Source organism: Pleuronectes platessa, chromosome 10 (genome assembly GCF_947347685.1).
Source record: "Pleuronectes platessa chromosome 10, fPlePla1.1, whole genome shotgun sequence".
Classification (NCBI taxonomy): Eukaryota; Metazoa; Chordata; class Actinopteri; order Pleuronectiformes; family Pleuronectidae; genus Pleuronectes; species Pleuronectes platessa.
The window spans coordinates 11,505,260-11,530,218 of record NC_070635.1 but is presented as its reverse complement, the minus strand read 5'-3'; the positions used below and the strand labels follow the sequence as shown (position 1 = coordinate 11,530,218).

General features: G+C 41.1%; 3 protein-coding genes across 3 annotated transcripts; all 3 read right to left on the bottom strand.

Annotated features, from left to right (window-relative positions):
- Nucleotides 1-27: 27 nt before the first annotated feature.
- otoa (otoancorin) lies at nucleotides 28-11,215 on the bottom strand. Its single transcript, XM_053433193.1, has 29 exons — nucleotides 11,063-11,215; nucleotides 10,160-10,236; nucleotides 10,015-10,073; nucleotides 9,906-9,927; nucleotides 9,678-9,732; nucleotides 9,164-9,302; nucleotides 8,853-8,915; nucleotides 8,558-8,751; nucleotides 8,327-8,475; nucleotides 7,815-7,933; nucleotides 7,576-7,718; nucleotides 6,703-6,808; nucleotides 6,370-6,585; nucleotides 6,121-6,291; nucleotides 5,792-5,929; nucleotides 5,599-5,648; nucleotides 4,887-5,007; nucleotides 4,660-4,778; nucleotides 4,421-4,562; nucleotides 4,053-4,246; nucleotides 3,876-3,966; nucleotides 3,580-3,706; nucleotides 3,277-3,467; nucleotides 2,879-3,028; nucleotides 2,649-2,791; nucleotides 2,175-2,311; nucleotides 1,946-2,043; nucleotides 1,101-1,254; nucleotides 28-544 (listed from the first exon to the last, which is right to left on the bottom strand). The coding sequence occupies exons 2-29, from the start codon at nucleotides 10,215-10,217 to the stop codon at nucleotides 462-464; spliced, it is 3,432 nt and encodes a 1,143-aa protein (XP_053289168.1). The 5' UTR covers nucleotides 10,218-10,236; nucleotides 11,063-11,215; the 3' UTR covers nucleotides 28-461.
- A 405-nt stretch (nucleotides 11,216-11,620) lies between these two features.
- LOC128448882 (RIIa domain-containing protein 1) lies at nucleotides 11,621-14,191 on the bottom strand. Its single transcript, XM_053431725.1, has 4 exons — nucleotides 14,005-14,191; nucleotides 13,802-13,878; nucleotides 12,910-12,956; nucleotides 11,621-12,446 (listed from the first exon to the last, which is right to left on the bottom strand). The coding sequence occupies exons 1-4, from the start codon at nucleotides 14,083-14,085 to the stop codon at nucleotides 12,376-12,378; spliced, it is 276 nt and encodes a 91-aa protein (XP_053287700.1). The 5' UTR covers nucleotides 14,086-14,191; the 3' UTR covers nucleotides 11,621-12,375.
- Nucleotides 14,192-14,676: 485 nt separating this feature from the next.
- On the bottom strand, nucleotides 14,677-24,734 carry il6r (interleukin 6 receptor). Its single transcript, XM_053431724.1, has 10 exons — nucleotides 24,446-24,734; nucleotides 22,641-23,264; nucleotides 21,884-22,007; nucleotides 21,164-21,342; nucleotides 20,906-21,075; nucleotides 20,055-20,199; nucleotides 19,070-19,104; nucleotides 18,903-18,954; nucleotides 17,966-18,068; nucleotides 14,677-16,195 (listed from the first exon to the last, which is right to left on the bottom strand). Exons 1-10 carry the CDS (start codon nucleotides 24,525-24,527, stop codon nucleotides 15,931-15,933), a joined length of 1,779 nt encoding a protein of 592 aa, XP_053287699.1. The 5' UTR covers nucleotides 24,528-24,734; the 3' UTR covers nucleotides 14,677-15,930.
- Between the last annotated feature and the right edge of the window lie 225 nt (nucleotides 24,735-24,959).

Here is a 24,959-nt window from a genome sequence, read left to right as displayed (position 1 = left end):
GTCTGAAATCACAATTGCAACCGTGAGTGTATTCATAATATTTATTTTAATCATTTATGATAATCCATTTTGTCAGCACAGTATCAAATATATCCAGATTGTGAGATCTTAAGACATCCAGTTTAAACTGACAAACATTACATATTCCCCTCAATATATTTATATTCACTCTATCATGAATAATTAAACATAGAATATTTAAGAGTGATTCATATAACTTTCCTAATAAACATTCCTACCAGGTTATTTGATTTTGTTCTGATTATGTTGATTTATATTGTGAAATGATCTCGCAATCTGCGAAAAACATGTCTTCATCACAAATAAGATTAACTTGAACAATTATACTATGGTCTAAGTAAAATAATTTGATAGAAATATATGGTAGAAATAACAAACCATGGCTATGTGTTTAATTAAAGCAGTTGCAGGTTTCTCTATTGCATGTTGGGACTCTGGTCTCACAGGAACAGGAGGCCAATGAGGAAAACCAGAAAGGGCTTCATGAAAGCAGAGATGCCCTCGACACTCAGCGATGGAACTCCTGGATGAAAGAGGGATAAGAAGTTTGAATTATTTAATTCATAACATTTGAAAACCAGGAAGACACTTGCATACTGATAACAGTGCCGTGCTACATTTAAAAAAAATCTGGTTCAATTCACATGGAATATTTCTGTGTTTGTGCTTTTCTCTTCTCACTTGAAAGGGAAAAACGTGATTTCATATACTGCGCTTGTGTCATGTGACACTATTTGACTCAAATGACAATTGTGGAGTTTGCGATTGTTGCCTGTCACTGAAATCTGATTCAATAACACCAGTTCAGTTCAGATCATTTATTCTTGTTCTGTTGTATGTTTGACATAAATGGTGTGCCGGGTGATTACAGCTCATAGAAGGTCTGAAACAGTTTCCAGTGCCTTTTATAATAAATAACTACAGATTTTTTTGGGGAACATGACATTAATAATTTTAGGTTTTAACCATAGACTTTTAGTAGTAATTTTAACAAACCAGGTTTCCACAGCAGGTATTAAGAATCTAAAAACAATCTGAAGAATATGTGAATTTAGAGCACTGTACACGTGTCCTCTTACCTGACTCGCTAGTGTTCTGTGGCTCCTCCTGAGACCCGGTCATTGCTCTTTGGAGAGCGGCTCGCTGCTTGTCCCCCAGAGCTGCTTGTTGCTCAGTGGTCACCATGGCAGCGTTGTCAGGACCCAGAGCCTCGAGCTGAGCAGCAGAGAGTCCCTGGAGGGAAACACAGGAAGGGACACAAATCAGAGACTTAGGAAAAGTAGTTCAGGAAAACAACAACGTGTAATCACTCACAAGTTATTTAAATGTAGCATTTAAATCTTATTCAAGTAAAACACTGAAGTGTTATCAGCTAAACGTAATAAACAAAAGTAACAGTACTCACTATGTCAAAAAGCGCCTGTGTAAGTATCATTAATGTACATGCAGCATATTGTTTTAAAATAAAAATGATACATTTATTTGTATGCTGCTTTTCAAGGAACATCACATTTAGTCAAGGATTAAAGGAGAACATTAAAAGCATAAGTGTTGGGTGTATGAAACATTTGTTTTGTATTTTGTCAATGTGGAGAAAAATATGTAATTATTTCTATTTCAGTTCAAATCCAGTTGTTAATATGTCATAAACAATGTCAATTGTAAATAAAGCAATAAAGTGCTTTACATTGAGGAGGATAAAGAAAATCCCCAAAATGAATAGCTTGGTCATCCAATATAATAAAACGAGCATTTTAGTGGCAGGTTGCATCCATTCTGAAAAGGGTCAACATTTGTAAAAGAAGTCGAGTTTAAGTAAAATGGTACATTAGTCCTCTAACTACACTTTTACCCAACTGCTGAAGTTGTCTTTCAGCTGAGTGTCGAGGGACAGACAGAAAAAAGTTCTTAAAAAGTTACTTACAGCAAAGTTGTCAGCTGGTATGAGCGGGATGGAAGTTTTACTGAAAAATGGACAAACAGATTCTTTCAAAGAAGCCAACTCAGTTCTGTCCAGCCCAGCTGAGGGAGAGAGAAACGGAGGGGGGGGGGGGGGGGGGGATTAAGTGGAGTACTGATGTAGTTCAGAGGAATATTACACTGGAGTTCGGTTTCCTGCAGAGAAAACACAGAGACACAGGAAATGACCTCACCGATGATGTTGCCCAAGTCAGACACACGTGCTTCAGTCCAGGTGCTCGGATCCCCGAACGCTGACACAGCAAGACTTTTCAACTGGCGTGCAACCGGATAGGGGCACCGACTCTCCCCCATCGAGCCGACAGCATCCCTGTGATAACACGAGTTGGAGATTATTCTCACTGTTGATTGTAAAATGTTATATGGGGGGGAGGCAACTCAAATCTTGCATTGATAGTTGAGGTTAAAGCAACACTATATAGCTTCTGCTGAGCAACAGCGCCCTCTGCAGCCTAACGTGGTGAATAATTCTGTTGGGAGATGTTTATGTAGAGAAATAACAATACCTATGAACGTGTTGACTGCAAAGTTCTATGTTCAGGGTGAGGAGTTGGAATGAAAGCTACACCATTCTTCCGAATCCATTCTACATTAAAACACATTTTTAAGCTGCCGTGATATGTGTGTGTTCGGAATGTTGCACAAACTTGAAGGCTTCCTTATCGAGCTGTCTGATCTCGCTCTGGTTGAGGCCACAGATGAACTGGTTCAGCATGACCATCTCTGCAGCTCCCAGCTCCTGGGCCGTCAGGTTGTTGTTTTTAGCAACACCCATCCACACTGACTCCATCTATTGAGAGAGGTCCCCACGATTAGGCGACATCCTGAGCATCGTCAGTGTAACAGTCGTGAGCATGCGAAGCTGTTTCTAGTTCACCTGCGACTCCATCCAGCCACAGTCAGTAATGTCCTCCATAGCGTCCAGAGAGAAGGGGAGCGTCTCCAGGTCTGTGTTCGAGAAGCTCCGGGTTAAACATCCCATCTGCATCACCACAGTCTCACTCATCTGTGACACCGGGCCAAAGCACTGCAGACACACAAGAAAACACAAATTCAAACATTCAGCCTCCCGCTTTAGAACATTATACCAACAGACTCTCTGTACCCAGATCAGTTGGTGGGACTTATGATCTACACTGCAGCCAACCATCAGGGGGAGATCAAGAGACTTTGGCATCACCATTCGGGAAGTCATGTCTATCTATCTTCAGTTTATGGTTTTTGGGATTAAATAAATTGAACCATCCACAGTTTGGGTCATTTAACATCTTTTACCTCAGTTACTTTTTTCCCGAGCACGTTCAGTTGGTCTGCACTGTAGTCAGGGACGCGACCGAGAGTTTCTACTGTGGAGACGAAGGTTTCCTTTGACATCGTGTCTATCTGTGCAGATGTCCAAAAGACATTGCCCGTTTCCAACAACTCCACCAACGAGACAGTGGGTGTTTCTGTACCGGTAATGGGAGCTGAGAGAAACAGGACAGCAAAGAAACAAAGAACATGTGAGAAATAGAAAGGTATACAGCAGAGTCCTACAGGGAACAAATTAACAACACACACAAGATGTCTCTTCCTCACCTGCCCTCTTTCTACGTTCTGAATTTGATGGAGGGGTGATGGTGAGATCAAATAATTTCTTTTTCAGAGCGTCTGAGACGTAGGGGAGACGTGACTTCAGAAAATAGAGTACGTCCTTCATCCAGGGCTAGAAGAGACGGAGAGAGAGGGGGGGGGGGAAACCATAGTTATCATGAAGAGTACTTGTATTTATAAAGACACAGAGAAGGAGCTCCCCTCTTCATTTTGAGTGACTGGTGATTTATTGATGAAAATGTGGAATAGGTTTAAAACAGGATACCAAAAAAGCATCACACCTTATTAGGCAGAGCAGATGTGGCATTGTCGTCCAAAAGAAGGAGTGGGCCCAGTGCTTCCATAGTCTCTGCGGACCAATCAGATGGATCCCTGAAGAAGAAGAAGAAAAAAAATGCATCACACTTCCTCTATGTTTCTCTGTGGTAACTCCAGTGCCCACAGGGAGAGTGTCCTACTTATAAGTCTGGATGAGCAGCTGTATTAGATCCGTTCTGTGGCGTTGAGGAATATGCAGGCAGGTGGCCATGTCCCACAGGCTGGAGCGCATGACTTCAGGGTTCATGAGGCGCAGTTGGGAAGCAGACAGCTGACACATCAGCTGGCCCAGCCTGGACACATCCTCAGTGGTCAGTTTGGACAAATCCTCCCCCTGCGAATGTACAGAAAACATCTCAACCCACTGGACTCGTTGTGTGACACTGGTGGTTTAATGCGTTTATGAAATGGCTTCACAATCAACACCATCAAGAGATTTGGGGCTGAAATGCTAAACCTCAGTCTCCACCCCCACTGAAGCACTAAATGTATGCATCCCTGTGCGTACTTCGGACAGGCAGCGCAGCGCCCTCTTCAGGAGTGCAGGGCGAGACGAGGCGCGCTGAGCTAACGAGCTCATGTTGGCCACTTCCATCTTGTCGAGGAAGACAGTACACACCGAGTCAGGCAAGTCCTTCAACATGGCAGGCCTGGGACAGTGGAAATGAGATCACAGGCTGTGACACTTTATTGTTGGAAATCAGGAAAATCTAAACGAGACCGGAAAAATGAAGAGTGTCTGTTTACGGCAGGTGAAGAAGCATGAGCGTGGGAATGTTATCCAGCTCCTCCTCTGTGATGGTTTGGAAATAGTCAGCTCTCACTTTCTTCAAAGTTGCGAAAAGCTTTCGGGACGCACATATCGCCTGAAAACACATTTGTTATTATTAGGTTTAATTCACAGATGACTGTACGTGTATGTGTGAGAATATGTATGTATATACGTTTATATATATATATATATATATATATACCTGCACTTTGGAGAGCCACTGTGGATTCTCAGTTATGGCCTGAGCCATGTCCAGAGAGTCTTTGTCCGCAACTGTTTCAATCATCTTACAGGTCACACCCTGGAGGACTGAACGCAGCTTCCTGTTTCAGGCAATGATATGTAGAAAGTATGCATGTGAAGCCATAGCAGGGAATTCACACACAGTCACACCAATATGCAGATAAATAGAAAACAACTTATAATATACATTGTTTATATTAAGTCTTTGGTAAACATGACTTTGATTAAGCCTTTTCTTTGATGTTTAAGGTCCTGAAGAGAAACATTTCTCAATATCACCTCTAGAGGTTCTTTTTTTGGCCATTTTCTTTGTTGGTCGATTTGTTTTGTTGTTAAGTATAAACTACTGAACGGATTTCCATGCAACTTGTTGGAAAGATGCGACAAGAAAGAACCCACTACATATTCGTGGATCCAACCAAAGGAGCAATTGCATGAATTTGTTTTTCACTTTTTAACATTGCGAGATAGGCATTTCTTTTTTTACATTTTCACAAATATCCCAGGGACATTTAAGAAACCCATATAAATGAGAAATTTGAAATTTGTTACAGCTTGATTGAATGACTCAGGCCATTCTATTTTAATATATAAAGTCAAAGATATTTTAGAAGCTCAAGGATGCTACTGTCTCATTTAATGACTGATGAGATGAATCTCTTATATCTTACCTATAGTTCAACTGATTTTGGTCATGCATCTTTTTTGCCAGGTATGCTGCCTGAGGAGGAAATAATAAAAGAGGGAATCATCAGCTGCTTATGAATCACATTACAGAATTAACATTGAAATTGCCTTATTCAACAATTAAATGATATAGTCATGGTTCATCATTAAAACTAAAAGAGCATTCATCTGCAATACCTGTGACTGACTCCAGGTTCTTTTCTCCATTTGGTCCAAAGTGCTGTTTGTCTTCCTCAGGACGTTTAGAGACAGAACGCGAAGCAAAGGTTCGGACAACTTCGACAGCAGCTCCGAGGAATTCACATCTTTACTCAGCTACAGAGAAACATTGAACCCTTTCTGAGATTATGTTTACACTGTAAATTATATCACAGACAGCACACATAATTTCCCCCTCAAAATTATCTGTTGCTTTCCTTGGATTTAGTTTTTTTTAAATAATCTATCATTCTCTGGGGATTGATCGGTAGATAGCCTCTCTTTCCCGCTTCCTTCTCCTCACTCACCCCCATCAGCATGGCCTTCAGCTGCCCCCTCCTCATCCTCTTGGTGATGTTCCTCAGAGCATCTGGATCATCCAGCATCTCCCGGGCTCTGATGCGCTTGAGCATGCACCTCGGCAAACCTTCTACAACTGCCTGGAGGGTCATCAGCTCCTCAAGTGTAACCTCTTTACACTAAAGTCAAGCAGATTGAGATAAGTATCAGAGGAAAGGAAGAAGAAGTTGAGACAAGCGGCCAACCCTGCTGCTCACCATATTCCCTCCCGTTTTTGCCCTGAGCAGAGCCATCAGCTGGCCTTTTGACCATCGGACATTGGGCCCCATTGTTTGGAGGATGGCTTCGCGATCGCTGTCAGGGAGTTCGGACAGTTGTTTGGGAGACAACAAGGTAACACTGCTGCCCAGCTCATGCACTGACTGCGAAGCGTTGGAATTTGACATCAAAGTCTGGACAAGGCGCTTCCTCAGCTTCAGTTGGGAAGAAGTAAAACACAAAGCGTCAACAAGAGAAGATTCGTGAAATGTGTAACTTCAGTCCCGGCTGAAGAGGGACATGTGTAACAGAATAAGCAGGTCATGTGATACCTTTCTGCTTCTAGGGTTGTTGCAGTTGTCAAGCTGAGAGAGGAGTTTCTTGCTGAGGTCAGGGGTCAGGTCTGGAGCATCGTAGTAACAAGCCAGTGTTCCCAGCCTGTGGACGGTTAAAGGTATGAATGCATTTTTCTTTTATAATGAGTGAATGACTGGATGCTCTCTTTCTATAGTTGGAACATTTAAGACTTTTCCTCCCCAAACAGAATCAATAACAGAACAAAGATCTGACATTTGTGTCACACAGTCGATATCAGTGACGCTGGAAGTCTATATAATAAGACTATATTCAATGCAATGATGCATCAAAATTTATAAATTTATATTAATTTGATTGGCCAGCAACATTGTATGCAAATTTAAGAAGATGTTATATTTCAACCAGCAGCAAACATATATAACCTACTATTACTACCACTGATGTTATCTACCTCATGGTCTAATTTTGTGCATCAGATACATATTCTGAATACTCTGATATTAAATCCAAACTTGTTAAATTATTAAATTAGAAAATGTCAGTCGAAATGCTAAACCACTCTGAAAATGTTGCTCTAAAAAATCAAATGAAAATGTATCTATTCATTGATTTGTTAACCTTTTACGCCTTGCAGTTCAATCTCCTTGCCAGTAGTAGGTGCTGCAGAACCCTACTTCCAGCATCAGGTTGGTGAGTATAAACTACTTAGACATTAGAGTATGTTAATCTACTCTCGTCGGTTTCCTGAGGAAACTACATGATAAGTGGAAATCTGAAAATCCCTAATTCCGTTTGATCATGATGACTCATCTTTTGCAAACAAGGTGCTGATAAAAAAACATCTGTAATGCAGTAACGTTCACACAACTGTGCAAGAATACACATACTTGTCTGTGTGTTGCGCCAACTCCATACTTCCACCGTAGCACTCCTGAATCCTTTCCAGAAACTTCTTGCTCAGGCTGGGTTTCATCTTCCTCATTCTGGTCAAGTTGGATGTGAATCGGTCCGACTTGAAAAATTCACACAGCTGGAGGAGAAAGAGCGAAAAGGTCACCAACGAACATTTAATCTTGTTATTTGGTTCTTCTAGCTGCACAGGCTCTTCATCATCCTCGGCACTCACCATCTCTTTGGGAGAGGAGTCCACATCCTGCAGAGTTAGGCGGGAGAGGTAAGGCCCAAAAGTATTCATCGCCTTCAAGTTCAGCCATTGCAGTGAACTTTTGCAGCGATCCATAGATTCTACAGAATAAATCATTGTTATTAAATCACATGATTTTGCATCATAGAAGCTGCTTTTTGCTGTTATGGCTCGTACTCTACTAGTTTCTCTCTTTTCTCTTATTAACATATGGTCACAGAAATTATTTTATAAATGAGTATATAAATGTATAAATAAAAAATAAATGGAAAAATAATTGTAGCTAAATGAATAATTAAGTGTAAAAATTAATTTAAAAAAAAGAAGAAATACAGGAGTAGCGTTTTTCATTACCAACAGAGTACATTTTCCATGTATTTATTTATCTATTTATTGTTTCTTCTAATGTAATTTTTTCTGTCCTTCATAGAATAGTGTGTAAACAAGTGTGCGTAACTATTTTTTTTTTTTTATTGCAGAGAGCGTCTACTGACCTGATGATTGTGACTCCCCTCCTGACGCAGATGGTGGCGTCATTGTGCAGTTGAAGTAATTCTGAGTGATCTGCTCTTTTACCCATTTTACCACAGAACCTCTTTGATGGTCAGACATGGTGTCGTACATGTCCCGCATCATGTTCATGCTGAAACCAACAGAAGTTTTACAATGTTAAGGAAAGTTGCTGAGAGAGAGCAAAGAAGGTCACTGTATCAAATCATACTCACATCTTCTCCATGTATTGAGCCTTTACTTCCTGTGGAAGGTTCAGTCTTGAAGGAGGCATATCTTGCAGTGCAGGTTTGGCCGCCCACACCATTGCGTCATACTCCCCTGGGTCCATGTTGTTTTCACCTGGCGTGGTCAGAGTCGTCCAGGACATGGGGGCCACAACGGCTTGCATGTAACATGCAGATGCTTCCTGTGGAGAGATGTCAGGTATGATGACACTACCAGAGAGAAAAGTTGATTCATTAATGGATAGTTTAGTTGTTGTTAAGATGTTGGCTTGAGTGCACTGACAGAGGAGTTCCTCATCAGTCGGATCATTTGTTGAAGTTTGGTACAATTCCACATCTTGTTTGGCTAAAAGAAAAACAGAGAAAAGAATCAACGTGAATAAAAAAAAGAATGACATAAAATGTTAAATATTAAGATCATAGTTTTACTCCTGAAAATATTCAGTGACTAACTTGTGATCCACATATTAAGAAAATAGATTTCATGTTTCAACGATTGTTGTTTTGTGAACACATAATGTATAAATGAGATTTAAGTGCAGAACCACGTGGGTATGTGTGGATGACTGGTGGTGTATATGTGGGTCTTCACACCGTTTCATCTGAGTCAACCATGGTGACCCGGCCGTTTGAGTCTTTGCTTGCGTCCTCTGTGGCTGTTTTCAGAGCGTCAAGAAACGTGAAAAGGTTGGAACTGGACGAGTCCTCGTCCTTTTTCTCCACAGGCAAATCGCTGAGAGTAGAGACAGGAAGCAGGTGAGTGGAGCTGGCACCAAAGATCATGAGCCGTGTTTTATTTGTTTATTCATCTTGATTCATTTGATTATCGAGACAAATTCAAACAAGACTGCGCTGTTTTCCAGGAGCACTTTACTTCCTTGTCATATAAGCATCCTTCTATCTACCGTCTTCAGGTGGAGCCGAGGACCTTGCTCTGCCGTGTCTTGACTTCACCTGTTCTAAACTTTAAGCGTATTAATCTCCTCCTAAGCTAAAACAAGTGTAACGGCTCAAACCATATCAGTTTGCTTTAGAAGCACGATGAGAGGAATAAAACATATGAGAACAACTCATTGAAAACTCTCTTCAGGAAATCAACCAAACCCACAGTTGCCTGAAGTTGAAAACAGGGCTCTGCTGAAACATGGTAGGCATCTGGTATCCTGTAACACAGCAACGTAACACAGATAACACACGTCAGGAATGGACTGAATAATTCACATAGTTAGTGAGTCAAGTGTAAACATGGCCCTCACATGCACAATGAAACACACACACACGCTCACACACACACACACACACACGCACACACTCAACTAATTTCAAGTTTTCTCACCCATGTTCTGGCACTTCATCATCTGATTGAAAGAAGCAGAGCAGATAAGGTCAATTTGAAAATTCCTCATGGGAGTTTCTCTAGACTGTATCTCCTTCAAATGACTCACCAGTTTTTTGGCCATGTTCTTGAAGTTAGGTTTTCCAGGCATGTTATTTTGAGGCTTTGCTGAGGACGTAATGTTCAAACACATAACACATAAATAACATGGATGCAAATGGACAAGAACTTTTTGTGAGGGCGCTGCTGCTCACCTGAGGCTGCACAGGCTACAGCGAGTAGCAGGAGAAATGTTCCTCCTTTTGAGGCCATGGTGAGAGGTCCTCCCTGCCTGTGTGTTGAATATGTTTGAAACTGTCCATCAGATTTTACAAGTGAGTTTCTCCCAGGCTTGTTTAATATTTATTCGTGGGTTTTATTTCCCATGACATGAGAAGTTACAATGTGTCATGATTTTGTAATCAGGTCTCCAGATGTTATGGAACCTGTCTCCATGTGAACACGTGTATGCCATCCACCCTTCCTCTAAGGACCTGTGATCATATCGCCCAAGTTACCGTTGGTGTTACCCATGCGATGGGAGACTCTGGGGACCTGCAGCTTAACATCCTGTGACAAACAAGTCTGAAGATGTACGCAATGTACACAATGTACCAGGGAACAACATTTTGTCGACTTCCCAGAATAAAACAGCTTAGATTTACATATGCCTTCAATAATTTGCATGTAGGTCATGTGTTATCATCGAGTTTATTTGCTTTCTAATAATTTGACTTCTCATTTAAATATGCCCTATGATAAAGAACATTGGAGTTAGAAATACGAATATTAGACTTGTAATGACCTCTTTAAGTTATATATATATTATCCCAACACCATTTATCTATTTTAAAATGTATCAAGATTTTTATGCATAATAATTAAAACATAATGTCTGATTGTATAATATATTAAAAAAACATCACAGGGATCATCACTAATGAAAAACAATTAATCAACATTAAAAGTATATATTAAAACAAAATGCGCACACATAGCCCAGTGTATGTGTCTTCTATGTACGTCATAAAACAGTTTCAAGAAGATTACTCATCACAAAGACTGAAAGTAAAAAACAAATAACTTTCTGAATCATGGGATAGTTGGGTTATACTCACAGAATCTGAGTCCGGTCCCTGGTAGATGTAAACAACAAACAATTTAACGTATTAAAAAACCTGAATAAGGAAGAGCGGAGGATGCACGTCCTCTTCCTCTGCCTCTCTGTCACGTCTGATGAGAGCTGGGTGGTTATTTGACCTCTACTTACTCAAAGCAGGTGCATGGTGTATAATGACAATGTGTTTGTGTGCTTGTTGCGTGAGAGAGAGAGAGAGAGAGAGAGAGAGAGGGAGAGAGAGATTTAATTGACGCATTCTCATGTGAGCCATGGAATTAACTCAGCATTGTTAAACAAAGATGAGTTAAAGCTTAAAAAGTTGTTGAAAAACTCTCCTCATATGTATAACTGTGACTTTTACTCTGATGTTTTAATTTAACCGATGCAGACTTGAATCTGACACGATGATGCACAAACCAAGAGCACGGCTTGTGGCAGCTATGGATGAAGTTGCAAATCAGGACCCAATGCTCATTCCTCGGTATCATATTCCTATTCAAATGAACAGTGCAAACAGGATTACACAACCAAAAACAAACCAACAAACAAAGGGGACAACAGAGAAATGTATCTTTATTTACATACAGAGGACGCTGGTAACTCACAACAACAGCGTCTGAACAACGAGTGGTAATGAATGTTCAGGTAATGGATGTTACTGAGAAATACACTAAGGCGATCAGTTCTCTGTAGGAAAACAAAGTAGATTAAACTCATACAAAAAAACAGAAATTAGCTAAATTCCCTCTTCTTCTAATGTGAAATAAAAAAAAAAAACTACATAGAAAGAAATATGACAAACAAATTTCTCAAACAGCACACTGGACCATTGATAAATAAAGAATGAAAGGGTTTTATCGTCATATAACAAAGAGATGTGACTTTAATACGTAGAGAAGTGTCAACCTACTCCGCCCCTCACACGCGATGTGAACCCTGTGGTTGAGGGGACACTGCCCATATCAGGCGAATGCAGATCACAGTAAGTGAACTTCAGTACACAACAAACTCTTTGACATGTCCCCATCTACTCCCGTGTGTGTGATGTGACCAACAGAGTGTAATACCCACAGGACCTCCTCCTCCTCCTCATTAGCTTTTAATCACACTCATTAGGACAGGCCATTGGAAGCTACTGTATGTCTCGCTGGATCCTGCGTGTGTCACAGAAATCTGAAAAGCTATCAACCAAACAGTTGTGTAGACAGACACAAACTGATTAACATCTGGTCATTGGAGTTCCCATGTGTGTCGCTCAGGACAGAGAAAGACCCAAAGCAGAAGGTAGCGGCTCCACGACTGTCGGGTGTTTTAGTCCATGATGCTGTTTCCCTCCATTTTGAAGCTGACATCAGCGCAAAGGCTTGGGTTGTTGAAGTGATCTGAAAAAGACCAGACACTGGTTAGTGCTTGTGCTTGTACAGTTTTGCTTGCATGAATCCCCATTAGTTATTACCTTGGGGTCCATTTAAAGAAATACTATGAACACTTTCACCTTAAAAAAGCAGCTTCAAAATGAGTTTGATGGTTCATGACTTGGATTTGATGACTTGGACTATAGGGAGAGTGGTGCCTCTTTCATCAACACTCCTCATCCTGAAGGCCTGTTCTTGCTCTATGTAACTTTGGTGAGTGGGCACAACCTCTTGATAGAAGTGAATAGCTGACTGATAGTCGCAGGTTAAAAAGCCAGAATCAGCCCCGGCAAGTTCAGGAGTAATGCTGGACCATAGACCAGGTAAGAAAACCCAGAGGTCATTCAAAACACTCTATCCAATAATCTGCGAGGAAATATCAAGAATTCTATTTTTCATGTACTCTGTGAGTGTGTGCACCAAAACTCACCTGCAGCAAACTCCCGGATGTCAGCGGGTCTCTTCAGAAGCACATCTCTTTGAGGAGGACATCAAATACACAAACTGAGAAAATCTAAATGTTGACATTAAAGGTGATGAACTACTTCTCATACTGATGCTGAGAGATCTGACACGACAGAGACAGTTTTGACTATGAGCTTTGTGGAGGCTTCAAATGCGTTTCTGAAACCAAGAGATAAACTGTTTGTACATGGCAGGTTTCATTAGTGAAGAACAATAATTGTATTCATATTTTGTATAACATCTCCCTCCACAAGTAGTGAGATTTCTATGTTGCATATTAGAAAACAGGTCACAGGGGACAACAGGTTAACTAACCTGTTTCATTCTTCTCCTTATTTTTTGGGGTCTAGTTATTTCTTCCATTCTTTTGGAAGATCTTGTTTTTTATTTTTATTTATTGATGGTCTTGTTTTTTTTTCTTTAAATGTTTTTTCTGATCTTGTTTTTATTTAATTTTTTAGATTAAATTTGTTTGGTGGGTCCTGTTTTTCTCTACAAGGTAAGTCTTGTTTATTCTTTCTGTATCTTATGGGGTTGGTCGTGTTATTTAACTTATTTTATATCTTGTTGATTTGACAGTTGATAGTGATTTTTTTCCATTAATATATTTTTGGCATTTTAGATTTTTCTTCTACTAAATATTGGGGTGGTATTGTAGTTTTTTCTCTGATTTCGTGTTTGTCATTTTTTAATTTCTTCTTAGAAATACTAAGAATTTTTGAGTGGGTCTTCTACTTCATAATCAAGTAAACCTTTTGTGTCTTGATGTCTTCTGTGTGACATCAGGAGCTTTTTGAAATTGTAATTCTCTTTGTCATGAGCACAGTTCATCACATGGAGCAGAACCATCCTCTCACCTGAGGAAGTCTCCCACCAACACCTCCACCTCCGGGTGCGACCTCAGGTACTTCTCATTCTCGATTCTCGTCTTGATCTGGAAAAATAAGTAATGGCGCATTTCCTGAAGCAGTCTTACAAACAAACAACATTTCCAGTCCAGAAGGTGCAGTTATCGATTCGGACATTAAACACACGCGCCTCTCCAGTGCTGTGAAGTCACCTTGAACTGTCGCAGTTTCTCCTGCTGCTCAGGACTCAAAACACCGACCTCCAGTTTCGTCAAACCTCCTTTTCCAGCCATCACTTCTTTACAGATTTAACTGGTCTAAATGTTTGCTGGTCCGCTGGGAGCCATTTTAACAGTTAAGGGCTAGCTCAAATCGTGGCAGCGGCAGCTCGTGGAGGCACTTCCGGTGTCAACAGAAGTGCCACTGATATTTAAAAGAAGCTGCCTTTGTTGCCACACTGTTTGAAAACAGCTGCCTTTGTTGCAACAAGTGTCAGGGGGGGCAGTTGTGATAGTTGCCACACTGTTTGGGGGCAGTTGTCACATTTGTCACTGCAGTAACACGCTGATACAAATTCATAAATCGTTTATACGTATAAATCACATTTATATGTATTCACGGGAGTTGCGCTCAAACAGGGTGGCAGCAGTGGCGGCTGCCTCAAAACGCTGCAGCTGCCTCTACACATCAGTGGCAGTTTCTGTTGCCACCGGAAGTGCCTCGGCGAGCTGCCGCTGCCACGGGTCGAGCTGCCGTCTCTCCGTTTTTAAACCTCCAGCTGCTAATGACACTGTTTGTGTACTGTAACCATGGAAAACGAGTTCAGGCAGTTGACAGCTGCGTCCTCTAGGGGGCAGCACATCCTAACATGAGATAAGTTAGGATAAGAGAAGACGAGATAATCCTTTATTGGTTCCACAATTTGGGAAATTTACAGTATTACAGCGGCAAGAGTCAAAAATAGGCATCAGTAAGTAATTAAGTAACATGCACTATTTAAATGTAAGGGTAATAATACGTAAGTGTAAGCAAATATACAAAATATAGACAACTATGAATGGAAAGACAGAATGGTTCAAAGTTAAACCAAAGTTAAAGTTTAGTCCATGATTGGTTCATAATATAGCCTGTAGTTCTACTGGGAGCACAGCTGCTTCAACAGACTTACTGCTGCAGGAAGTAAGACTGATAAAAAGGAAATCACCAATACATGTACTACTACGTATACTGCTGCTGCTGCTGCTGCAACATGGACTGGCAGTTGTGGTGTTTCTGTGATTAAAGATAAGCTACTATGCTTCATAATATAAAATTATAGCAGTGGAACAACTTTAATTTGTATCTTGTGTGCACAAGTTAATAAAATGTTTACAACTTAATAAATTAACTGTACACCGACACAGTAGAGGCATGATTGGCGTAAGCTCAGAACACCACAGGGGTACGTTGGTTTTATGGCTTTTAAGAGCAATAACAATTTGATAACGCGACAGTCAAAGGTGAAAATGAAACTGGATTAGCTGAGTTCTCTCATCATAGTGGGCTTTTGGACTACTCAATCAAATTTTTTGATAAGAAAATAAAAGTAAACCACTGTGGTTTAAAGAAAAAGTAAACCATTGTGGTTTATGTAATACACAAATCCCATTTCATATATGGCTACATATTTTTGTATCACTGGTGTAGCCCACTTCTGGAAGCTGGTTGACTGGGAAACTGTTTATATTGTGGCTGAAAACCATCAAATCTCAGTCTAAAAGGCAGGAAAGCAACAGGTTTGTAAAGAATATGTGGAAACTGAGAGGGCAGGGTGTCAGCGAGACAAATGACAAACCTTTAAAAAATATATATACAGGCATAGATGCAAGGCTTTACAGCAATTAGACCTGCATCCGACACATTTTAGGAGACAACAGGAACAGTAGTTTAAATACTGCTCTTATATGACAAATACAAAAAAACATATATTCCGAGGTATTTTAGGCACGAGATAGTTTGAGAGATAGAGCCGCGGACTTTACAAGCTGAGAACCACAACAAGTGTAAGTTTACCGTCCTTTTGTCATCTGTGACACTAGTTCTGAGGTGAAAAACACCAATCTAGCATGACAAAATGTTCTAGATTGTTTTGAGTGGCATCATATCCTCTGGGTCAAGAAATAACTTGTGTTGGTGAAGTGAACGGCCTCTGGTCTTTCCTCCAGCCTTAGCTCTTCCTCATTTTCTCCTTCCCCTTCGTCTGCTTCACCAGATGAGGGCTGATCGTAACACGGAGGGATAAAGGTCACCAGGGCCTGTCCCTCTGGGGCGGCTGTTGTGGTGGGTGGAGGTTGAGACGAGTCACTTGACTGTGTGACGGGGACCCTCAAACAGTGGAGTTTAGACGTGAGTCTGTCCTTGTGTCTGAAATGAGAAATAAGAGATTAATTTAAGACGTATATTCGTTAAACATATACAGTGCCTTGCATAAGTATTCACCCCCTTTGGACTTTTCTACATTTTGTCATGGTATAACCACAGATTCAAATTTATTTCATCGTGAGTTTATGTAATGGACCAACACAAAATAGTGCATCATTTGGAAGTGGGGGGAAATATTACATGGATTTCACAATTATTTACAAATAAAAATCTGAAAAGTGTTGAGTGCATATGTATTCACCCCCTTTACTGTGAAACCCCTAACAAAGATCTGGTGCGACCAATTGCATTCACAAGTCACATTTGCAAGTCACAAAATTAGTAAATAGGGTCCACCTGTCTGCAATTTAATCTCAGTATAAATACACCTGTTCTGTGACGGACTCAGAGTTTGTTGGAGATCATTACTGAACAAACAGCATCATGAAGACCAAGGAGCTCACCAAACAGGTCAGGGATAAAGTTGTGGAGAAATATGAAGCAGGGTTAGGTTATAAAAAAATATCCAGAGCTTTGAACATCTCTCTGAGCACCATAAAATCCATCATAAGAAAATGGAAAGAATATGGCACAACCGCAAACCTACCAAGAGGAGGCCGTCCACCCAAACTGAAGAGTCGGACAAGGAGAAAATGAATCAGAGAAGCAACCAGGAGGCCCATGGTTACTCTGGAGGAGTTGCAGAGATCCACAGCTGAGGTGGGAGAATCTGTCCACAGGACAACTATTAGTCGTCTACTCCACAAATCTGGCCTTTATGGAAGAGTGGCAAGAAGAAAGCCATTGTTGAAAGGGATCCATAAAAAATCCCGTTTGGAGTTTGCCAGAAGCCATGTGGGAGACACAGCAAACATGTGGAAGAAGGTGCTCTGGTCAGATGAGACCAAAATTGAACTTTTTGGCCTCAATGCAAAACGCTATGTGTGGCGAAAACCCAACACTGCCCATCACCCTGAGCACACCATCCCAACAGTGAAACATGGTGGTGGTAGCATCATGCTGTGGGGATGCTTCTCTTCAGCAGGTACAGGGAAACTGGTCAGAATAGAGGGAAAGATGGATGGAGCCAAATACAGGGAAATCCTTGAAGAAAATCTGATGCAGTCTGCAAAAGACTTGAGACTGGGGCGGAGGTTCATCTTCCAGCAGGACAATGACCCTAAACATACAGCCAGAGCTACAAAGGAATGGTTTGGATTAAAGAATGTTAATGTCTTAAAATGGCCCAGTCAAAGCCCAGACCTCAATCCAATAGAGAATCTATGGCAAGACTTGAAGATTGCGGTTCACAGACGGTCTCCATCCAATCTGACTGAGCTTCATCTTTTTTGCCAAGAAGAATGGACCAACCTTTCCATCTCTAGATGTGCAAAGCTGGTAGAGACATACCCCAAAAGACTTGCAGCTGTAATTGCAGCGAAAGGGGGTTCTACCAAGTATTGACACAGGGGGGTGAATACTTATGCACCCAACAGATGTAAACTTTTTTGTTCTCATTATTGTTTGTGTCACAATAAAATTTATTTTGCACCTCCAAAGTACTATGCATGTTTTGTTGATCAAACGGGAAAAAGTTTATTTAAGTCTATTTAAATTCCAGTTAGTAACAGTACATAATGGGAAAAAGTCCAAGGGGGGTGAATACTTATGCAAGGCACTGTATAGAGCGAATTCTAATTTTGGAGTCAAGTTGGATTCACGCAAACCAAGCGGAATAACCGGGTGCACATTAATCAGCGGATGTGTCAGTACCTGAACATGTAGGCAGCAAGAATGATTGACATGAGAAGAAATGAGCCACAGATCCACAGGGCGTGATGCGACACCTCCATTCCACTAACCACTGGTCCGGGATCTGCAGTGAAGACGGGGAGAAATCGTAAGGGATCAGAACAACATCCATGCAAGTGGCTGTAAGTGTGTGTGCGTGTGTTGTGTGTGTGTGTGTGTGTGTGTGTGTGTGTGTGTGTGTGTGTGTGTGTGTGTGTGTGTGTGTGTGTGTGTGTGTGTGTGTGTGTGTGTGTGTATGCGTGTGCGTGTGTGTGTGTGTGTGTGTGTTATAGGTGTGTTGAGCCATGTATCCTGTGGCTTGTTTCGTTATTGAGCCTCACTTATCATGATGACATGGCTTCCTGTTAGAACCGAGAGGGCCGGGGGGCCGTTTTCAGAACTGAAAACATTTAAAGTCTCAATCCAGCAGCTTACATCCCCCCTATAACCCTTCCTTGTTCCTGAAAATTACATATTCAAAAGGTTTTGTCGTGAAGAATTTCCCCTAATGGCCTTAACATTGCTTGGATGTAGCTTCTCACCTTCCTTCCTCATTTTGTGAATGAGATCTCATAATATGCTAATATGTCCTGTTCCCTGGCATATATCGAAATTTCAGAAATATTATTTGTGTGTGTGTGTGTGTGTGCGTGCGTGCCTGAGTGCATGCGTGCGTGTCTCAATTTGTGTGTGCATAATCCGGTTTTTAAATGTGTAATCTCTACACATGTATAAATGTCAATACAATTGCAAACCTCATTAAACATTTACAGATTTTTTACATGTTAATCTCCCTCTCTCTCTCTCTCTCTCTTTCTCTCTCTCTCTCTCTCTCTCACACACACACACCCACACACACATACAAGCACACACAAACATACAAGCACACACACACACACACACACACACACACACACACCATTGGGTGTGACGTCCTCTGCAGCAGATCCTTCCTCTATGGATTCTGGGAACTGTTGATTAAAGAAACAAACAGAAGAGACAATGTGAGTTTCTGCAGGAAAATAAAACGAGCTAAAGTACAAATCCTTTCCCCACAGATCAATGACACACTCTTCAGTCTCTTACCATCGTGGCCATCAGATCATCACTGAGTTTATAAGCTGAGGAGATAAAATAATTTGGACATGAATCAGAAAAGCTACAATCAAGTTTCAGAGGGCTGTAGATTGACATTTTGGCAATTAGGCTCATTTGCCTTCTTGCTGTGAGAAGCAACTTCATTGTCTCAATGATCATGTCTAATAATTTCAATACTTCAGATGAAAGAAAATTTGTTTGGCTTAGCATGTAGACTGGAAAAGCCAGGCCTCCCTTTACCCCGAAGATAAAATATAAAATCCACTAACCAGCAACTCTTGAGGCCACGAGCATACACACCATGTCAGTTTATCTAATTACATCTAGTAAACATGTTGAGTAAGTATTAATCTTCGTATTTATAAGTAGTGCATTCCCCAAATAATCAAACTGTTCCTTCAAGTTAGGAACGGTTACATGGAGTTTTTCAGTATTTTGCAGATGCACCAAAGATGATATGAGGAATTCTTATGGAATGTGACAAACACACGTCAGTGTAAAGAGTGTAGTTGAATATTTTAGAATTGATCCATCAAACTTGAGAAATAAAAAGATCAAACATTTTTCCAAAAGGAGATTTTGTTTTCACTTAAGCTGAGGTGTAAACTTCCGAAACAGAGTGAAAGGATTTATAGGAAAATAAACACATCTTTAAACCTCTGCATGTGTTAGTGGATGATTTCATGCTCAGTTTTTCCAGGAAGGAAACAGGAGCTCTGCTTCCTCAGGTTGTCATGACTACTTTTGTCTGTGTCCAGGGTGGATTATGAATGGCTTGAGTGCTCGTCGATAAAGTTCAAGGATTTACAGGTCAATTTCTATCACGTTCATGTCCTAAACCAGCTGGGTATGTTTTCTGGCTGTTGGCTCTGGGCAATAAGCAGTACTAACTTTAGTTTTCTACTGATAATGGTGACACCGACACATAATCGTTTTGAAGTAGCTTGAACATGTATATATTATATATATTTACCTGTCCAGCTGCTGACGTTGACAGGGGAACTCCAGTCGCTCCAGTGACCTTCATATTCTTCCTTAGTCCTGACCCAAATCAGGTATTCAACACCAGGCATCACATCAGTGATGGTGTGCCAGCGCTGGTTCTTAATCATTTTTATCTGCATGAACACAGACACAGGAAACCAGGTAGATATACATTACTCTGACGTTAAACAAATTACAGCGGAGTCTGTAACTTCTTCAGGTCAGTGAGAATGTCAGCTATGAACAGTAACACACATCGACTGTGAATGTTAGTGAAGGAGCCAATTTACATGCTGATTGACTGAAGGAGATCCTGTCTCCTAACGTGCTGGTGTCGGCTACGGCTATGTTCTGCTCATCGTGTATGACTAACAGCTTTATTATAGAGCTAAGGAGAATTGTACGGTCCATGTTGCTAGCTCCGCAACGACACATTACAATGGTCCACATGTTCAAATAGAATTACCACACTCCAAAAGTGTCAGTCTACAATTAGTTTTTTTCAAATCAGTTAATCGGTAGGTCTTGCTGAACACTTGTGCCAAATTTGAAAAGATTCTTTTAGGGCATTCTTGACATATCACGTTCAAATGGTAAAAATTTGTTTTGTGAGATCAAAGGGATCTTTGACCTTTGAACAAAATCGAATCAGCTCATCTCTGAGTCTAACTGAACGTCTGCACCACATTTGAAGAGATTTCCTCTTTCATAAGAATGGAAAGGATGCACCAACATACTCAAGGACAAGCTGAAAGCATAATGCCTTGCCAGTGCAGAGGCATAAAACTGCCACCCCCCCTAACACACACACCCTCTGTCAGTCGTTCCACCACCACACACCTGCTCATGATGATTCGAGGACTCCAGCGGTCGATATTTGACCTCATAGATTAGTGTATAATATCTGTCTTGAGTCTTCCAGGATGTAGAAAAATTCCAGTTGACCTTTATCCATGTCTCATGTCCCTCCACCTGCGTGACTGTGATGTCTGATGGGGGGTCCGGCTTCACTGTGAAGGCAGGAGGTAAAACAGTGAGAGCAGCTTCACAGAGCTTTCAGGACTTTAGCACAAAGCTGACATGGACACGTTCGCTTACAAATGTCCAGAGGTGTGAAGGGCAGCAGGGCGCTGGTGGCATTGCCCGCGACGCTTGTAACGCACAGGTAGGCCATGTGATACGTCCTCAGCTCGTCCTCATTGAAGTCCAGAGCGCACCAGTAGCGGGACAGACGAGATGAGTACGAGCACTGGTAATGACGGAATGCGCCTGTTGGTCTGCAAGAAAGACCAAATGTTTCACATCCTCTCATCACTTATAATGATAATATAACACTTAATTAAACACTTTGTCAGTAGTAACGATATTTCAAATTATTCACATGCCCAGTTTCATCAGATGCAAAATTTCCTTCAAATGTAAATTTTATTCTAAAGAAAAAGAAAAAAAACGCATAATTTTGATCTAAAATCTGCAAATTCTCAAATTTTTCATTTCTGACAGGAAGCCGATAACCCACAACAAGGTTTCAGAGAACATTATCAAAAGTAATATATTACTGTACAACTGTACATATTATATATACTCTCTCACAAACATAACTGATGATCACCAACAACTTTTTCGAAGTAATAACCTCTGCCAAGGATGTTTGTCTTTCTGTGTCCAGGATTAACCAAAAACTACTGAGCTGATTTTCCATGAAATTTTTTCGAGGGGTGGGGCGAGACCCAAGGAAGAGCATACTAACTATTTAGTTTTTTCCCATTTATCACATTTTGGTGAATTTCTCAAGAAATATTGAATGTGTGTCCTCACCTTTTATTCAGCATGAGGGAACAGTTCATGTGTCTGCTCACAGGCCTCTGTGGCGTCCACTCACAGCGGATCTTACTGCTTGGTGACTTCTTGTAGCAGGACAGCCTGGGACTCTCAGGAGGATCTGAAAAGTCATTAATACAGTCAGTCATATGTTGCCTTTAGAAGGAGGAGAAAACTTTGGTCCACTATCTTTTATCCAAGACCCAAATGTGAGGATTGTGCAAAAACACAAATCCTCACATATGAGATGATGTGACCAGGGAATATTTGCAGTGTCAGAGCTGGGATTTTTCTAAATCAGCCAATTATATGTCCAACTACAATGCATAATTCCTGATTCAGGAAGTCGTCACTCCTTGTTTACTTTTAGTACTAAAGCTTTGATTGAGCTTTTTCATTTACACTGTGTTCTTCAAAAAAATAAGAAATCAAAAATGTTCAATTACTACTTAAAGACTAGTGACGGGACAGGGGCACTTCAGGGGCCAATCCGATTTCAGCTAGGGAGGCAATGTGTCTCCTGGCCCGACCCCTGGATCCGCCCCTAAATGTGCCTTATTTTAGCCTGATAAATAAATAAAAATTAAATAGAAGCGTCTTTGCCCACTGATCACGATGTGTGGCCTTTTTTACCACCAATGTTAAAACCTTGATTTGTTTTATCAGTTAGAACATGACACAGCAGTTGTTTCCTTTGGCTCGAATCAAAGTGACACATCAACTATAACTTTACTCCTCCATTATTTGGACTCACCTTCAACAACTACCCTAAAGGAGAACCTCTCTCTGCCTCTGTGATGACAGCTGTACCTCCCAGAGGCCGTCTCTCTCACCGAGAACAGAGACAGAGTCGCTCCTCTCTTCTCAAATGTGATTTCTCTCCACTCTTGTCTCCCCGTTCCCACTGTCTTCCCATTCAACTTCCACTGAGGCCGTGATTTTATGCCTCTTGTTACCCTGCTCCCGTTCTCCCCTTCCTCCTCCTCGTCTTCCCAGTAATCTCCCTCTCCGTCTGGCTCTTCACTGTCCCAGCCGGATCGACCCCTCAGCAGTCCGCCCACACTGGTCGGTTGGGTCACGTGAGTAGTGGGAGAAGCTGGGTTTGCTGTATCTCTGTCTCTGGGGCCTCTGGTCTCTGTCGTCACAGTACTGACTTCTGCCTCAGGGCTGATGTGTTGTGCTTCCTTTAGGGAACTCTCCTGTTTGCTGTATATAATGTTTCCGTGGGTTGTGGGTGCGACTGAAGAACTCGCTCTCCTGTTGGCGTTTGGGCTGTTTCTGGCAATGTCGACCTTTACTCCATCCACCGTTACATGACCTTTGCAGGTGAGAACCAGGTTACTTCCCACGGATAAAACCAACACACCTGGTGGGGGGTCTGCAGTGACAAACAAATGACAAAAACATTATAAAGAATTAATAAAGAAAAAAGTCTGTGCGTGCAATCTTGAATCATGCATTCAAGTCTATTTTGAGTTATTTTGGCTTGAGTATTGTTACAGTCACAGTTGACAAGACACAGCACGCAAGATGCAGCAACTATGTATATCCACCGCCTTTTGAACTTCCCCTTTTAATTCGTGTGTCCTCTTCCCCATTTCTTCATCTTTCTCAACCTCGCACCTCTTTGGGTCAGCACTCACTTCATATTTAGGATTTTGATATTTACAGGGTTCTGCATGTGCTCAGAACTCTCACAGCCAATTACGACGTGAGCTGTAGTTGTGTATCTTCCTGTTTCCTGGAAGTCCATTGCCCTTAGTCCGAACTGTTTCCCCCCCTCCCCTCCTCGGTCTCATCCAGTTCTCTGGCTTGTCCCTGGGGAAACTTACATGGGATCTGCAGAGTGTGGAATGCTTTTAGGTTCAATGTCCTTTTACAAACTTTTTTCCTGAATAATGTCAGTGATTTAAGTTCAGGATTTGTTTTACATCAAATGAGGTGAAGTTGCCTCAAATCCCCACAACCCCCTCCTACAGGTTTAGTCCAGAACAACAAACATGACCCAAGGTTAAAAACACATTTAAACTTGATGCTGATTGGTTCGTAAAGAGTAACGTGAACACAGAGAGCAGCTATTTCAATTAGAAAAAGTCTGCTTCATTCTTGAAATAATAATAATGAATTATCTTTCTTGTAGAGCACTTTGTAACTGCTTCTGTAACAATTAAGTAATATAACAACAATAATTAACTTTCGTCTTTTTAGAGCACTTTGTAACTGCTGCTATAACAATTAGGAAATACAATAATTATACTACTACTTCTACTACCACTACTTCTACTACTACTAATAATAATAATAACAATATCTGATTTGTTAGGTTAAACCTATATCTTTCTAAATGTCAGGTTCAGTTAAAAATCATTGAATCTCTCCCTGTGGACAAGACCAAAATAAAACGCTTTTACATCTGTTCTTTAATAATCAAAACAGAAACTGTGTGACTCAAAACGAGCCATATCTGTAGAGTGTGTTTCTGACTGGACTTCACAGTCAGTCGCAAACAATGGCAGAAGAAATGAAGAGAGAAGAAAACAAGTCCAGGTCGGATCTCACCTCTCCTGGGACAGCTGCCGTCGAAAATGCCGCGGACCAGCGTGGAGCACAGCGCGAACAGAAAAGGGAGAAAGATCCGCATTGTTGTGAAGCCGTCTCCCTTCGCCGAGTCGTCACACCATCACCCAGGATTCACGCAAACGGCAACAGCTGGAGAAAGTCGTGTCTGTGGACCACCTTCATCCAAACTCATGTCAGTCCGACAACAGACAGCCCTCCACCCCACACATGATAGTGAAGAACAGTTGGCAGCTTCCTCTATGATCCCTCAGACCCGTTATTGTGAAATCCCACAGAGACGCAGAAGGAATCCCCCTCAATCAAATTTAACATACTCAGTCCGTGTCTAGCTTTTCAAACTTTGCACTATTTTATTTATTTTATTGAAAGGTAAAACTGCTTTTTGATTTGCACACTGGTCAAATCTATAAATATTGCCACCTTTGCATATAGAGTGGTAGTTTGGCAAAACCTGATTTTTGTTTTTGCCACAATAAAGTTTTTTGGTGGTAAA

What these genes read in the sequence shown, in the direction of transcription:
- LOC128448882 (XM_053431725.1), bottom strand. Translation starts at nt 14,085, where the DNA reads ATGGCTGGAAAAGGAGGTTTGACGAAACTGGAGGTCGGTGTTTTGAGT. An exon ending in AGAAACTGCGACAGTTCAAG is followed by an intron (nt 13,879 to 14,004) that starts GTGACTTCACAG and finishes TTATTTTTCCAG; the next exon opens with ATCAAGACGAGAATCGAGAA. An exon ending in TTGGTGGGAGACTTCCTCAG is followed by an intron (nt 12,957 to 13,801) that starts GTGAGAGGATGG and finishes TCCTCCTCAAAG; the next exon opens with AGATGTGCTTCTGAAGAGAC.
- il6r (XM_053431724.1), bottom strand. Translation starts at nt 24,527, where the DNA reads ATGCGGATCTTTCTCCCTTTTCTGTTCGCGCTGTGCTCCACGCTGGTC. An exon ending in CAACGTCAGCAGCTGGACAG is followed by an intron (nt 19,105 to 20,054) that starts GTAAATATATAT and finishes TTATCTCCTCAG; the next exon opens with CTTATAAACTCAGTGATGAT. An exon ending in AGAGGACGTCACACCCAATG is followed by an intron (nt 18,069 to 18,902) that starts GTGTGTGTGTGT and finishes TCTTCACTGCAG; the next exon opens with ATCCCGGACCAGTGGTTAGT.
- otoa (XM_053433193.1), bottom strand. Translation starts at nt 10,217, where the DNA reads ATGGCCTCAAAAGGAGGAACATTTCTCCTGCTACTCGCTGTAGCCTGT. An exon ending in GAACCTGGAGTCAGTCACAG is followed by an intron (nt 5,649 to 5,791) that starts GTATTGCAGATG and finishes TTTCCTCCTCAG; the next exon opens with GCAGCATACCTGGCAAAAAA. An exon ending in CTCATGCTTCTTCACCTGCC is followed by an intron (nt 4,563 to 4,659) that starts GTAAACAGACAC and finishes CCACTGTCCCAG; the next exon opens with GCCTGCCATGTTGAAGGACT.